Source organism: Hibiscus syriacus, unplaced genomic scaffold (assembly GCF_006381635.1).
Source record: "Hibiscus syriacus cultivar Baekdansim isolate YM2019G1 unplaced genomic scaffold, ASM638163v2 tig00110597_pilon, whole genome shotgun sequence".
In the NCBI taxonomy this organism is placed as follows: Eukaryota; Viridiplantae; Streptophyta; class Magnoliopsida; order Malvales; family Malvaceae; genus Hibiscus; species Hibiscus syriacus.
In genome coordinates this window covers 5957103-5973727 of record NW_024062795.1, presented here as the reverse complement: position 1 = coordinate 5973727, position 16625 = coordinate 5957103, and the positions used below count along the sequence as shown (strand labels likewise).

Genomic DNA, 16625 nt, shown 5'->3' with positions numbered 1-16625 from the left:
TTAAATTCCATATGCCGACCATTACCACGTATCCCGAGAGATTTGACTAATATCTCTTTTCCAACGAGAACGTGATCGAATCCCATCGATGAAAAGCCTTTTGTATTTAAAAAAGTAGATTGCGGGGATTTGTTAGAGAAATAAAGATTTGATTTTGAGAGAGAGAAAAAAAAACAAAAAAAACAAATAGTAAGTAATAAAATAAAGAAAAGCCGAAGAGACAGATAGGCATTGTATTTTATGTTGCAGCGTATAAATAAAAGCAAGGCCACAAATCCTAGGGAAAAGACTCTGTGTTTTTCTTCTTCTTCTTTATTTTTGTGTATTTTCTCCTTTTCCTTTGATCCAAGCTGTAAAGAAAAATCCGGGTCCTCTTTTGGTTCTGAGTTCTTGGGTTTACCTTGAGAGATGGCGATAAACGGCGGTGTTACGTGGCGGACGACGGAGAAGATCGACGGCGAAGTTCATGTTCTGGCCGTTGATGATAGTCTCGTTGATCGGAAAGTCATTGAAAGGTTGCTCAGAATATCCTCTTGCAAAGGTGGGTCATCGCGGTTTCGTAATTTCTTTGAGTTTTCATCCAAAATTCATTGCATTTTTTATGAATTTGCTCATTCGATTTTGTTTGGTCGATGCAGTGACTGCAGTGGATAGTGGAATCAGAGCTTTGCAGTTCTTGGGATTAGATGAAGAGAAAAACAGTAATGGCTTTAACGTGAGTCTAATTCGAACTTCTCCCCAAAAAATCCCAGTTTCCTAGAAAGTTTCAGCTGACTCGCACCTTCTTTTTCTTTCATGATTTCAGGATTTGAAAGTCGATCTGATTATCACCGATTATTGTATGCCCGGAATGACGGGCTATGAACTGCTCAAGAAAGTGAAGGAATCCTCTGCTTTTAGAGAAACCCCTGTCGTAATCATGTCATCGGAGAACGTTCTAGCTCGAGTCGACAGGTATTTTTCTTGTTTTTAATCTGTTAAACGAATGCAATTCGCCTAATTCTCTTAAAATTTTGATGAACAGATGTTTAGAAGAAGGAGCGAAGGATTTCATAGTGAAGCCGGTGAAATTATCAGATGTTAAACGCATAAAAGATTACATGAACAGAGACTTCCGAATCGGAGACGGAGAAGAAAAAGAAAAATCAAGAAAAGGAATCAACAAGAGAAAGCTAAGAGACAGCTTTGATGATCTCTCTTCATCTCCACCGTCCATTTTATCATCATCTACGATTTTATCATCATCATCATCATCTCCATCTCCATCTCCACAATCACACTCACCATCGCCGTCGCCATCACCGCCGTCAATCCTATCAGCATCAGCACCGAGTTCTCCATCACCACTAGATTCTCCCACCAGACGTCTCAAAGCGACAAGCTCCGAATAGAACAGAAGCAAAAAAAAAAAGTTAATTCATTCACAGAGTTTTTAGAATTCCTCTTGCAATTCTCCGTTAATTTTAACGGTTTTTGGTTGCTGGTTTCACTTTTTTTCCCATTATTTGGTCCACTTGTTTTTTTTTTCTTGTACTTTTTTTGTTAATTTTATAATATATTACTAATGTAACAAAGTCACTTGCAAAATCTCTCCTAATTCAGATTCTGATTAAATTAATTAATTTTGGTGATTGTGATGTATGAAGGGGTCGGTCCAGATGATATTAACATGGGAATAATAATGTAAGAAGGGGATACGATATGATATTGGTGTCGAGAAGGGAATATTTGGAAGAAGATTGGGCAGTGGGGACGTGGGTGTGTGTTCCCTGTGTGCTACTAAGGCTAGCCTGGCGTGACACAACTGCCACTTCATCTTATTTTCAATCCAGTTATATAAAAAATTATGTTATTTTATTATATTTTATGTACACCAATTTTAAAATTTATATCATTACAAGGATGTGGGCATATTTATTATATCGTTATTTTTCAAAATGATATTCGAATACTATTATTATTAAAATGGTATGCGTTTATGTACAAGTGTTTTTTTAAAGGTATATTTTAAGGTGTACTGTCATCTATCTAGTAGATCATCCAAGAGAATTTCCTATTATCCAAAAAGAGTAACATGTATAATTACACGAACACAAGCATATATAAGTCGGATAACTATAAATCTAATCTTCATCCGGTCAATGAATGTATGTCTAAAATATTATATTTAATCACTTTAAAAAGATTAATATATAAATAATATGATATTTGAAGAAATTATATTAAAATTTTGTTGTTTTTCACTTGTCAAAGACAATTATTAAACTCAATCAAACTCATATAAGTAAGATAATTAAAAAAAATCTATATATAATTTTCTTCGATTTGTTACTTATTTTACTAATGGTGTTCAGCCTGAAATTTTATATGTGTCCAGCTATTAAATTTTGTTGTGTTATTAACATATGCGTGTCCACTTTCAAAAATATTTCTCGATCAATCACTGTTTGAACACTATGATCATAAATATTTAATAAGAAACTAATTGTCTTTAAATGACATATTGATATGAATCTCAAGTTTAAGAACTGTTTATAGTAGTTCAATAGCAACAAAATTTTAACTTAAATTTACTAAATCTCACATTTTATATATTTTTTAAAAGTGTTTAAATATACATATATATTTTTAGTGATAGAAAATAAAGTCTATATATATTTGTCGTCGTTGCTATTTAATCATCTCGTGCTTGTGTAATTATATGTTGAAGACACATACTACGCGTGTTATTTTTTAAAATAAATTTTGTATGATTTTTATTTATATTTTTTATTTCTTTTATTTTATTGGTGAGTGACATTATCATAGGAAAAAACTATTCGGATGACTTACCACTTAAATAAATATATCATATCACATATAAAAGATACAACTTTCAAAACGTATCTTTTGAACACCAAATTTTAAATATTATTTAAATAATTTATATTAAAATAATTTGTATTCACATAAAATTACCATGTGAGATTTTATTTAAGAAACGGTCCAATTTAGGGAATAAGGAGAATGGTATATGTGAAAGGGTACACATCGGATTGGCGTGAAAGGTAGTGCTCTGCAACCATTGGGCAAAACTGATACTGGAAAGATCTTTGGACCCTACATTTTACTCAGACTTTGATTGTTCATACAACCACTTTGCTTCGGCGTGAAAATGAGGGCCTCACCTTTTGCTAGCTACTCTTCATCCCCATAAATTTCAAAAAAAATACAAATAATATCTTCTATTTAATTATATAAACACTTATTTTAATTTAATCATATTTTAATATCAATCAGGTCAATGGTAAAGCGATAAAAGTTCTGTCTTGTTATAAGTACACAGATTTTAAATTCAAACCAGACAAATTTTATTTGTATAAAAATATTAAATATTATAGCCCAACGTGGATGAGTGTCAGATGACATCCTAAAATTTGTTTAAATATATATATTTTTATAATTTTATCAAAAAATTAAAAATTAAATTGAAATTATTTTTAAAAATAAATTATATGACTCTAATTATATATTACATTCCCTTTAAATTTGACACCGTAATTAATTTTTCTAACTTCATCATATGCTATAATGATTTTTTATTTCATATATATTGAAGAGATATTATAGCATCTTTGGCAATACTACTTAATGGACCTTGAAGAAGATGAAAGGGAGTCTACCACACCAAAGAGGATATAAGGGGGGGGGGGATTCTCTTGAAAAGATTTGAGATCATGTTCAACAACAAATAGAATTACTACTATCTTAAAATTCAGGATAAATTGTTTTAGTAGTTATTTTTATTTTTTGATTTTGACTATTTAATTTTAAGAAATTATATTTTAATCACTTTCAAAATCGGATCTCTTCAAACAGTCATCAACTTCTCATACGATATCAGACTTGACTGCTCTTTCTTCATTTTGATCACTTTTTATATTTGAACCTCCTCAAGCTACTTAACCATAAAACTAAGCATAAAACGCTCATCCGCAGTTCAAGAAAAGAATATTATTCATACGTTGCTGCTGGGCCAACAGCGACCTAATCGATCACAGGCAAGAAATGCAAATTCGAATCCGTGGCACACAAATCACCCTTGTCTGCTTTATTGTTCTTCTTCTTTGTGTAGTAAAAGTCAAAAACAAATGAAGAGCTCAAAATCTTATGCTCGAAACTCGATTTACGGAAGTGTAGCTCTTACTTCTTTCCTATCTGCCCCAAATGACTGCAGTTTAAAACCAAAATAGAAATCATGAATTCCAATGAGGATTATTAGCGGAGAAAATTGAGCAGAGATAGTGTCGGGCAAATAAAAATTCGTACCTCGACACCCAAACCTTTGGCATACACATTTGTGAAGAGTTCAGAAGGTTCAGGCATTGGACTTTCCTGGGAAAAGAAGGGCAAAAGAATCGATGCTGTGTAAGTGTGGACAACCATTTGGTACCAGAAAAAACAACTAAATAAAAATTTTAAAATAAAATTAAATAAATAAATCACATGCAAATAACTTCACTAATATATATATATAAATAAATACTTACCTTGGCTTGAGCAATCGCATCGTCTACCTCTTTTCTCACTTCCTTCTCAATGTCCTGAATTTTTTCCAATAATTTGATAATTGTGTTAACCGCAAAGAAGCCACTAACAACATTTCAATGCTGATAGTTTCATAAATGAACATAAGTAAAATACCTTCAACTCTTTCTCAGTAGCTAGGTCATGGGATAATATCAGCTTCCTTACTCTTTCGATTGGATCACGCTCCTACAAACATAACATAAAGAATCTCAGTTTTCCAGTAACTTGATTACAACACAACATGAAATATCTAACATTTGAAAAATGAGTCCTTGTAAAAGTAGTGTGAATTGAGTATCAACCTGTCTAACACCACTAATTTCATCACGTGTTCTATAGGTGCTTCCAGGGTCAGACATAGAGTGTCCATGATACCGATAAGTATCCATTTCAAGAATCTGCATAGTTGCACAAGAATCAGAAGCAATAATGCAAGAAAATATAGAAAATATAGAAAATAGTAAGAGATTTTAAAAAGGAATTAGCAGCAAATAAACAGGTCTCCACATATCAGATAACATGCAAGGATTCAATTAGTCCTTCAATAAAAAATGCAATATCGTTATTGAAAAGCCCACATCAATAGAACACAGTTTTTACGCCTTTAAACTAATGTGAGTTACAAGAGTAAAAACATAAAATCCTTTTAATTTAGTTGATAGCGTCTTCTTGCTAAGAAGTTACATCATACAAGTATCTATTAGTTATTTTTTTAAAATAAATACAAGGGCAAAAATATCTGGAAAAAAAACTCAGTCCCAAACCCAAAACCAGGTATTCATACCACTTAATTATGCATTAGGGAGTCATATTCTTAATTTTCCATGGGAAGCACCTAAATATGTTTTCCCATATCAAACATCTTGGGAGTTACAGGGATCATCCTATAAGCCCCAAATGATTTTAGGATAATGCTAGTTTTGCTTCATAAATGGCAATGGAAACCCAAAAGGAATGCTTAAAACTTGTTCCTTATATGACTCCTTTTATCAGACCAATAGAGTGTCCATGCAAAAATCTTTGCATCTGATATCATATCAGGGGAAAAAAAACAAAACTTATCAGCTGCTACATGACTGCCATACTAGAACATCCTCATTCCCTAATTGAAGAAGCTGTCGATCACAAGCATCTAACATTGAAGTATCATAAATTCCATAAAACACGAGTGAAGTAGCATAGATGCTCGTCCTTTCTATAAAAAAATTGGAAGTTATGTTTCCCTTGATGTAAATTTACACCTAGCTTTTCACATGTAATGAATACTTCTGGAGCATCATTACAAGATATCTCCAATGTTTGTTCTGGTTATGCTCTACCATGTTTCAGCTTGCCTGTAGTGCTATTAATCTTGACACAGATATCATAACTAGACACTCAGGTATGAAGCATATGACTAGGAATTTCAGGGCCAGAATTGATAATTTGATATCCATAAGTTAAAGGTGCATCAGAAAATTGCTCTAAGCCTAAAAATGGGCGTGACTTATAAAAAACTAGCTAAATTTGAAAGCTTACTCTGCTGAAAGGTTAAATGATTTAAGTAGATAAGGTTAAGCTTCCAGGTTGCAACTCTGATAGCATGTAGAGCTACAATGTTTTAATAGCTACAAAACAAAAAATATTACAGCTTCCAAATACTGCTTATTGGCTTCACACGGAGACTTTAGACAAAATATCAGTAATATGATCATTCAGAGAAATAGAAAGAAGAAAATGAAATTGAGAAAACCATAAATTTCTCCAGTTTTGATAATTCAAAATGGACAAGAAAAGCTATTAGTGCCAACTTATCATCTATCCACTTTTAAAATCACTCCAGGTATACCCCGTCATATTTTTTTAATTGTGATTATAACTTATTTTTCTCCATACCACTTCTCCCAATATCTAAATAACTTAAGGAAAATAGAAATTTGCTTGCATCACTTTTCCATGTCTTTTATGCTCAATAGAAATGCATACTTTTGCTCCACATCCTTCTAAACTCCTCTCTTATCCAAAAATGATATTGTCAAAATGTGACAGTCCCAGAGATTCACTTATCTAGGCACTCTACCAATCCCAAGGTAATGAGAGTCCTGAATTGGTCAATGCTACTAGGTGCTCTTGTATTTTAACACTCTTCCAATTGCAGTCTGATGGAGTAACTAATATTAAGAATAAAACAAATGAAACTAAAATTAAGCATAAAACAAATGAAACTAATATTAAGATCTTACAGAAGTCAAAGAAGAACAAAGAAAATCAAAGTCTTTTGATGCAGGATTCATTGATTCAAACCTTAAATAAGGAAAAACTAGTATATGAAAAATAATATGCACAAGAAAATGGACAAAATAAAAAAATCAAGAGCTGGATGAAAAAACTTACAATTGGTCCATTCTTCATGGCATGTTCTTTGGCAAACTTACAAGCTTGCTTCACAGCGAAGGCATCCATGCCATCCACCTAGAAGATGTGAAGTATATGAAAAATAGAACCACGTATGGTAATAAGTCCACTGTTTTCTATCTTTTGGAGAAAAAGGGAATTAACATGCATTACCTCAAATCCAGGAATGATAGAAAAACTTACATCTCTACAACTGAACAAAAGGTTTTCACTTTATAGATATATATGAACGCATTCTTTTTGCATCAAACTCTCAAACCTTAGAAGAGAACAAACTTAAATACTAAGAACCCAATAGTTTAAGCAGTAGTATAAAGCCCTTGAGATTCTGGTTTTGTAAAACTTCAATATCTAACTTAAATTAGCAGAAGCAGCACATTCACATAGCTCAAAATCAAAATCATTGCAGTTTTTTAGTATTCAGTATTTTGACATCTGCTTATCAGTCACTTCAAATGCCAAAATCATCTAAAACATCATTTACTTACAATAATCACAACATTACTAAAGAAAAGATAAACCATAACTCTAATACAATCATTAACGTCTCAATCTTCAGCAAACCAACTAATTCTCACCTTCAAACCAGGGACATAATCCCCACGTTTATAATATGCTGGACTCTTTGCAGCTCTCCACTCAGCTGTCCCCATACCATCTGCATATAATCAGATAAATAGTTATAATAAAAACACAAATAGAATGAATTTATAACCTGGTAATATTTCTTTCAAATTCATATCCCTCACAGTGATTATTCTCGCAGACCAAAATTGCAGGCAGATCCCAAAGCGCAGAAATATTCAACGCCTCGAACAGCTGCCCTTGATTAGCAGCTCCATCACCGTACAAAGCAAAAGTCACGGTTTCGTCTTTAGAATACTTCTGCGCAAACGCCAAGCCACATCCTAGCGGAACCTGAGCCCCAACAATCCCATGACCGCCATAGAAATTCGAATCCTTCTTGTAAAAATGCATCGAACCTCCTTTACCCTTAGAACATCCAGCCTGGCGTCCCATAAGCTCGGCCCATAAATATGCAGTGATCACGATAGGCGGTTATGATGCAATCCTTTCTGGTTATGGCGGCTTCCATGCCGACGGCGACTGCTTCTTGGCCGTCGTACAGGTGGCAGAAACCTCGAATGAGTTTGGCCTTGTAGAGTGAGTCGGCAGCTATCTCCATCCGACGCATCAAGGCCATGTCTCGGAAGAAGGTGAGGAGTTCACTGGGATTGGTCTCGACGGAGCGCGAGGGGGCTTCGCACTGGTGAGAGGTGAAAGGCACGGAGGTCTCGACAGTTATGGGAGTGGTGTCGGTGGAGATAGGGCGGCGGAGGGATACAGCGGAGGAAAGAAGCTTCAGATTGGCGATGCGGGAAGAAGAGGAGCGCAGGTACGATAGAGCCATCTCGACCGTCGGATTATGAAACGGAGGTTGGTCCGATCCTAAGATGCAGAAAGAGAGAGCAAAGGCGAAGAAAAGAGTGGGAATAAGAAATTGTTTTCTGCTTATAATATAATAATGTTTTTATTATATATTTTGGAGTACCAAATTCTCAAAAAATCATTGTTCTTTTATTTGATCAGCATCATTAACATTTATTTAAGGTCTAATATACAATTTGGTCCCTCAAGTATATTAAGCTTTGCTCCACTGTATTCCTTAATATTTTTTTATTAATTCACAATATAAAGATTCAAATTTAAATATCATTTAAGAAGTTAATGAAAATATTATTTAAATTTGAATTTTAAATCATATACAATCAATATTTGAAAGTAACATGAATCTCTTATTATTACATCGATGATTCTAAATTTAAATAGAATCCGGTGTCAACTAAAATTTTAAAATAGCATAAATCTTTCATCATTATACTAATGGTTCTAATTTCGAATGTTAAATTTAATGTCCATCAAAATTTTAATGTAATATGAATATTTTGTCACTGTAATAGTGACTTGATTGAAAAGATGAAAAATGATTTGATAATGAAAGAAATATGTTAGAGAATATGGCTATTGGTGACGACGAATGGGTATACGTTGAATTTTTTTTTTAAATGGTAAACTACATCAAATACTATTGGACATTAAGCTTTTATACTATAAAAATTTTAATTTTACTAATTTTAGTATTAATATTTTCTTTTAACTGTAACTATATCACTCTACTATTAATTACTTAAAGGAAGGATTATAATATCAAATTTTTGTCCGGGTTCAAATTTATCTAAATACTAGAGAGCTCATTCACACTAACACTGGAGAAAAGTAAAGTGGCATCGTATCATATAATATCTTGAGGGAATCTTTTCATATTGTGTGTGATCTTTTATAAAAGGAGATGAATATACTAATTGATTTGGGTAAATAAAAGTATATGTTATTTCCTTATATGAGGAGATCTTGTATGATTTGGGTAAATCTTAACCGCCAATGTAAATAATTTAGACTATTAGATGTTTAGATGCTCAACTATAAATAGAAGATTTCTTCATCTCTTTAAGGACACAGAAAACAAAGAGAAAGAGAAGAGAAAGAGAGGGATGAAAAGAAGAGAAAATAATCAGTCATTGTAATTTGAAGAACAAGAGCAATAAAAGTGAGTTTTTTTCATTATTGTTCTTTTTATCTATATTATTTTCTTTATTGTTTCGATCGACTTCGTTTTTTTTTCCTAAAAAAATTCTTTTGGATGAGAGAAAATCAATGAACAAGGAAAAGATTCCTATATATGTTTTATTAAATCTAACATTCCTTGAGGTTTCTTAGTGAGAACAAATGATTTTTTATATTTTTGTGTTTATTGCTTCGACGTTAATTTTGTTTGGAAATTCCATCGAATGAAAGAACTAATGAATAAGGAAAATGCTTTTAATTAGATCTTCATAAATCAATCTTTCTTTGAGGTTTCTCAATGAAAATTTGTGGTAGATTTTGCATGAAAAAATTATTATTTATTTATTTATCTTGATTTATTTTTTATTTTTTTATTTTTATATTTAATTAAATGACCCAATGACCCAGTTTAAATCCTATTGGATCCATATATTTTATGCGGGTAGGAGATAATTAAAACTTTTATTCTTATTATTTATTTTAAATTTATTTTATTCTCCATGTATTTTCATTCTTAATTTATTAGTTTTTTAAAATTTCATATTTAATTTTTCTTTTAAATTTGATTCTCATTAATTGCTCTTTGATATTATTATTTTTTGTGACATATTATTTTCTCATTAAATTTAATTCAATATTTTCATTTAATTTAATTTGTTTACTATGTATTTTCTTAGATTTTCTTTCCTTTTTTACTTTTAATTCACTTTATGCAACTACTTAACTTTTTATTTTGACTTTTTTATTTAGTTTTAAATTTTTGGATATTTTTTATTTTTTATTTAATATAACAAAAATTCCTTTTCATTTGAAATTAATTTTATTTTATTCATTTACTTTTCTAATCATTGTATTTATTTTTATTATTTATATTTATTGCATGTTCCTTTTAAGTTTGTACATTAATACTAATTACATTTATTTTTTATGTATGTTTCTTTTATATTGATATTTGTGACACTTTTATTTCGTGTTACTAAATCTCAAAGTAAATAATTTGGATATTTTCTTTAAATTTTGGCTGTAACTTCAATTTTGACTAGTAAGATAACGTGCAACTGTGTTGGTACCGAAAGGGCAATATGGGTGTGTCATCCTTCCTCACAGGTAATCTACTTCGGAACCCTTTTAAGTGCATCTCTAGTAATATGTAGATCCAGTTAAAGGTAAAATTTAGGTATCCGACCTTACCTAATCAAAAAAGGTTGGTGGCATCTCAAAAAAAAATAAAATTTACTTTACGTCGAAATGTGATCCCAGACTACTCGAAAGACCGTTGCGACAAGGATGACATGACAGTTGTACACTGTGACGTTGCTAACATAGCTATCTCACTAAAACGACATCGTTTTGGTGTGATCGCTTGATTAAAAATTGCTTTCTATGATATTTAAACCAAAGTTCTTTAATGAACTAATGTTAACACCCAACCACCAAGTTAACTTAACAACTTGTTATATTATGAACAAAAATAATGAAACAATATTTCCCATGACACTAGGACCGGTTTTGACTATTTTTTGATACGGGACGAAATTAAAAAATTAAGCCTCTAATCCAAAAAAATTAAAAATATATATAATATAAAATTTTAATTAGAATTTTTAGAAAGTGAAATTATTTATTAACATTGATATAGAAATTCAATAATTTAGATAACCCTTTGAAGACTTTTTTTTAAGATAAGAAGCCTTTTTTCTGTTGGAAGCTGATAAGAAAGGAGGAGTGCTAAGGATGTAAACTTTTTTTTCTTCTATTGTATAAAAAAATCAATAATTATAATTTACACCTTAATAAATTTATGGCTCTGTTATTTTATTTTAACAGTTTTTTAAAAATATTATTTTATTTTATAGTTTTTTAAAAATTTTTATAAAAAATAAAAGAAAATATTGTACTAATAATATTTTTTTAATTTGTGGCCCTGGGCGGGTGCCCCTTTTGCCTGGCCCAGGGCCGGCCCTGCATGGCACCAGCAGTGGAAGGAATAAGTAAAGCAGGATACTCTAATTTGGACAAAAAGGACTTCCCAAGCTCACACGTCCCAAAGTAAACAACACAAGAAGCAGTGGAATCTACAATAACAACTGAAATCCTTCTGTAAAATCCTAGAATACCACTCGTTTGGAAAGGTTTGACAACTGCATCGAAGGTGTTGGCATAAATCTGGGAAACACCTTGGTCTGCATTTTGCTCTTGATGGTATCGTGTGGGAGAAGGCAGGTGTAAGTGAATGCACCAGCAATTCCACCGCTACCTGCGTCGATTAGAGCTCTTTCGAAGACTGATAAGTTTTTCGTAAGGGTTTGGACTTTGGGTTGCTTCTCGATGTGGGTTTTAGCCATTTAGGGAATAAAAGGGATTTGAGTTTTCGGGAATCAGTTAAATTGATAAAAGGGAGCGGAACTTGAAACTCGAGTTTTCATAGATCCGATTGAGAATAAGCGAAAATGGAAGCAGAGGCAAATGAGAGGTGGTATTGGAGATTTTGGGGTTTTTTTTTAGGATTTGGGGAGGATGAAGTGAGACTGGTGAAACGGGTGAAAAGAGAAGTGGTATTTAGGTGTTTAGCATATAACACGTTGTTAAGTTAGCTTGGTGGTTAGTTGTTTAGGATTAATAACTTTGGTTTGAATCTCATAGAAAATAATTTTTTTATTAAGTTGCTCTAATAAAACAATTTTATTTTAAGTTTTTTCAGTATCAAAATAGTTGTGTTAAAATAATATTATTTTAATAAAATAATCACGTCAATAATGTCACGATATGTAATTATTATGTCATACTTCCGTTAAATAATTAACTACAAAATGATATAATTACACTTAAAAAATTGTTAATACTAAAACTGATAAAATAAAAAAATTTGATGGTGTAAAAAATTCAACGTTTAAAATTCGATGGTACGATGTAGTTTACGCTTAAAAAAATATTAAAACGAGATATCGAATGTAAAAGCGGGTTGGTTGGCTGCTTGACTAGGCTAGTTAAAGCTTTACCCGCGTATCTAAGTAACACTATAAACAAACTAGGATATAAAGATTTTTTATGATCATATCCGTATTATGAATTGTATTTAAAAATTATCTGTTCAATTCAGTTGATAATAGCGCAACACTCTTAACATTGTGATCGTGAGATTAAATTTCACAGTGGACAATTCATAATTCTGACTGTCGGAAGTCTTCCACGGAAGTTGTTCTCAACCTAATGTTGGGGGCAGCCTATTATCATACCTCCCCTTATCCCCTTACATATTATATATGGAAATAGAGTTAGCTAAATTTTATATTATGAATATGCAGAAAGGTTTCGGTAGCTCCTTTTTCTATGTAGGATGAATTGGAGTAGAGGCAGTTGACCACGACCACGACCACGACCTGAGATGAGACGGGACGGCGGCGGCGGCGATGCGCGAGAGTCCCCCTTGTTCTCTTCCACTCAACAAGGAAGTGAGAAATCCAAGCCTTAAATACTCATTCCCAATAGTGTTTCCAATACTATGTGGGATTGAGCATTACAAACACTTAGAAATCTTTTACACTATCGTAACACATTTTTTATTGTTTCAAACTAAGATCTTACAAATGGCTTGGGAATCTTTTACACTATCGCAACACATTCTTTATTTTTTCAAACTCCACGTGAATTTGGAATAGTTAAAATGTAAACTTATTTTGGATTTTTCACTATCGCAACATTTTTTCACTATCGCAACAACACGTTTTTCAAACTCTCGTAACACATTTTAACTATCGCAACATATTTTTCAAAATCGTGTTGCGAATCTTACAATCGCGTTGCGAATCTAGATATTCGCGTTGCGAATTTGGAAACTGAGTTGAAAAATTAGAGTTCGCGTTGCGATTTTGTTAGTCATTTTGGTAAATCCAAAAAAATTAATTAAAATCGTATATTATAAGACATTTTCGGTTACTGAGATTATTTTCTCTTTAAATAAAGCCAAACGCAGAGCCATATATTAATTAGATGCCCTTTGCCCATATCCATATGTAAAAGCTTCAACCTTATCAACCAAGCTAATAAATCTAATCTCCTAAGCTTCAAAGAGAAACAAAATCACCCTTTTAAGTTGAGCATCAAACAACTGGAAACTTCATAACATTTGTTGTTTATCACAGTAAAACAAAGTGAAGAAGACAGATGCCTGTCCATTAGTGTCAATTGTCCCCAATGGACATCATTATAGCAGTAAAAGAAAAAGAACAAAACAGCAAATTAAAGACATTTGTCTGCTAATCTTCTGTTCCATGTCAAGCTTAAGCAATGGACATCCACATGTCTAATGTCTGAAACCAAAGTCTCCACCTAACACGAAACGAAACATAAAAGAATTCAACCAATAAATCTTCATAATTCCTCTACCACATCATCATCACCTTGACGGTACTTTCTGCTCCCAGATCTGCACTCTCCAAGTACCAATCTCAGTACTCAACCCAGATCCATCGTCTTCTTTGTTTCTTCTTTTCTGGGTTTTCTTTGGTTTTTGGAAAGAGAATGGAGTCTGAGCAGCGTCGGAAGCGGAAGAGAAGCTATAGACCCAACTCCCGGTCTCATTTTTTTTTCTCTAAGGTTGTTAATGGTATGCTTATCTTTCTTGGTTTTGCCTTTGTTCTTGTCTTCCTCTCGGTTTCCAATTCGGGCAGTTCCCTTCCACCCGCTTCTCAGCGTTTCGAGCTTCTCAATCTTGTCGAAGATTTCCCTTCAGGATTCTCTTCGTGGTAAATCACGGTTCCCTTTGAGAGTAGAAGATCGAGTCTTGTTCCCCGATCATTTGCTCTTACTTGTTTCCAGCAAAATTTATCAAGCTGATAAATTGGACTGTGTTTACTACACAGTTTTGAATGATTCTGTTGAAGTAAGTGAGGAGAGTAAAGATAAGGTGTTTATCCACCATGGGGTTTTGTCTGTTGATGAATATGATGGTTTTAGATCCATTGTTAGATGCCCTCTCCCACCTCTGAATTACTCGGCTACGGCGGCGTGGAGACAATTTTCATCATAATTCGTCTTTGAGTACTAATAGAACGGTTCATTCATGGGATAGAATGGTGTGCTTAGCCGCAGTCGATGGGGAAACGGCCGTGGTTTTCGTTAAGGGGTTGAATCTTCGACCCCATCGAGTATCGAATCCGACTCAATTCAGGTGCCGCTTCGGTTTAGGTAATACGGGTAAAGATGAAGGATTTGTTCTGATGACTAAAGCAGTAGCGGCTGCACAAGAGGTGGTTAGGTGTTCATTGCCGACAAGTATAAGAAACAATCCATATAAGGCTCAGGGAATTCGAGTCAGTCTCGTCCATGCTGACCGTGGTGGCCGGAGCGAGCTGAATCCGATGCCATCCGTGGCTAAACTTTACAATTCAAACTCCTACATGAAGAAAAAGAAGAGGGGAAAGTATGAGCTTTGTGCCTGCACTATGCTATGGAACCAATCATGGGCACTGCGCGAGTGGATCACGTACCACGCGTGGCTAGGCGTGGAACGCTGGTTCATTTACGACAATAACAGCGACGATGGAACTCAGCAAGTAATCGAAGAGTTAGATTTTCTAGACTAGAATGTCAGCAGACATGCCTGGCCAGGGATTAAAACAAAAGAGGCTGGCTTTTCACACTGTGCTTTGAGAGCGAGAAATGAGTGTAAATGGGTAGGATTCTTCGACGTTGATGAATTCTACTACTTCCCTCTTCATCATCGGAGAGGACTACTCGGTCCAAATTTGTTAAGATTCTTGGTTGCAAATTACTCTTCCTCAACAACCATTGCAGAAATAAGAACAGTTTGCCACAGTTTTGGGCCATCTGGATTGAGTTCACCTCCATCACTAGGAGTAACCGTGGGTTACACTTGCCGGCTCCAAAATCCCGAGCGACACAAGTCGATAGTGCGACCTGATTTGCTCAACGAGACACTTTTCAATGTGGTGCACCATTTCCAGCTGAGGAAAGGGTTCAGATATCTGAATGTGCACGAAGGTTCCATGATTATAAACCACTACAAGTACCAGCTTTGGGACACATTCAGAACCAAGTTCTTCAGAAGGGTGGCGACCTATGTCGTTGACTGGCAAGAAAACCAGAATCAAGGGTCGAAAGACCGCGTGCCCGGGCTTGGAATCGAGGCCATTGAACCACCGAATTGGCGATTACAGTTTTGTGAAGTATGGGACACCGGTCTGAGGGACTTTGTCTTGGCAAATTTAGCTGATCCTGCCACAGGTGCTTTGCCTTGGGAGAAGCCGGTTTTGTAACAATACCAAATTTGGGTAAAACAAAGTAGTTACACCATCAAAATTTCATTCTTTTCATTTTTTTAAAATAAATATTGGGATCACAATTGAGTACAGGGTTCTTTCAGAGCTGTAAATTGATGATGAAATTACAGTTTTTGCTTCTTCAATAATTATTTTCTATAATTCGGTACTAGTAATGTGTATTATATCTTAAACTGACCGGATACTCCTGCATCATCCTCATGTGTTTCATTTCCAGCACTTTATCGTCATCTCTTCACCGGAATATGCTGCAAACGCCTATGGCATTCACATCGGGATGATCTGATGGAGTCGATGTTACTAACTCAAGACACAAAAACAAGTGATGATTATGTTTCTATAGGTGGTGGTAGTAAGAATGTGATCGTCCAAGGAGTAACTTGCGCGGAGTAGGCCATGGTATTAGTACCGGCAGTCTTGAAAATTCCCAAGGTGATACTGTGAACGGCGTTTGAATAAAAAGTTGGCTGGCCTGCTTTCCCTGCTCTGCGTCGGATTTGCATTTTGAATAAATTTAATTCTTGTAAATATGTAAACTTATGTTACGATTAAAACCTCTAAAGATTTGAATTATCAATATCTTATTGTATTTGTCGTTGACATAGTGCAATTTTCTCCTCGGTTGGTGATTTTTTTTTCATTTGTGACCGCACAATGATATGAAAGCAACTAGATACAGATGAATCCTTTTGCTTACTCTAAAATACCAAAAGTAGCCCACTGATTTGTATGTGA

General features: G+C 33.8%; 1 protein-coding gene and 2 pseudogenes across 1 annotated transcript; 2 read left to right on the top strand and 1 right to left on the bottom strand.

Annotated features, from left to right (window-relative positions):
* Positions 1-253: 253 nt before the first annotated feature.
* Positions 254-1398, top strand: LOC120134395 (two-component response regulator ARR5-like). The gene is made up of 4 exons (XM_039150827.1): positions 254-541; positions 639-715; positions 806-954; positions 1025-1398. Exons 1-4 carry the CDS (start codon positions 409-411, stop codon positions 1389-1391), a joined length of 726 nt encoding a protein of 241 aa, XP_039006758.1. The 5' UTR covers positions 254-408; the 3' UTR covers positions 1392-1398.
* Positions 1399-4102: 2704 nt separating this feature from the next.
* LOC120134493 lies at positions 4103-8457 on the bottom strand (annotated as a pseudogene).
* A 5409-nt stretch (positions 8458-13866) lies between these two features.
* On the top strand, positions 13867-16375 carry LOC120134492 (annotated as a pseudogene).
* Positions 16376-16625: the final 250 nt, after the last annotated feature.

Coding starts and splice junctions, on each gene's coding strand:
- LOC120134395 (XM_039150827.1), top strand. CDS start 409: ATGGCGATAAACGGCGGTGTTACGTGGCGGACGACGGAGAAGATCGAC. Junction 542..638: donor CAGAATATCCTCTTGCAAAG/GTGGGTCATCGC, acceptor TGGTCGATGCAG/TGACTGCAGTGGATAGTGGA. Junction 716..805: donor AAAACAGTAATGGCTTTAAC/GTGAGTCTAATT, acceptor TCATGATTTCAG/GATTTGAAAGTCGATCTGAT.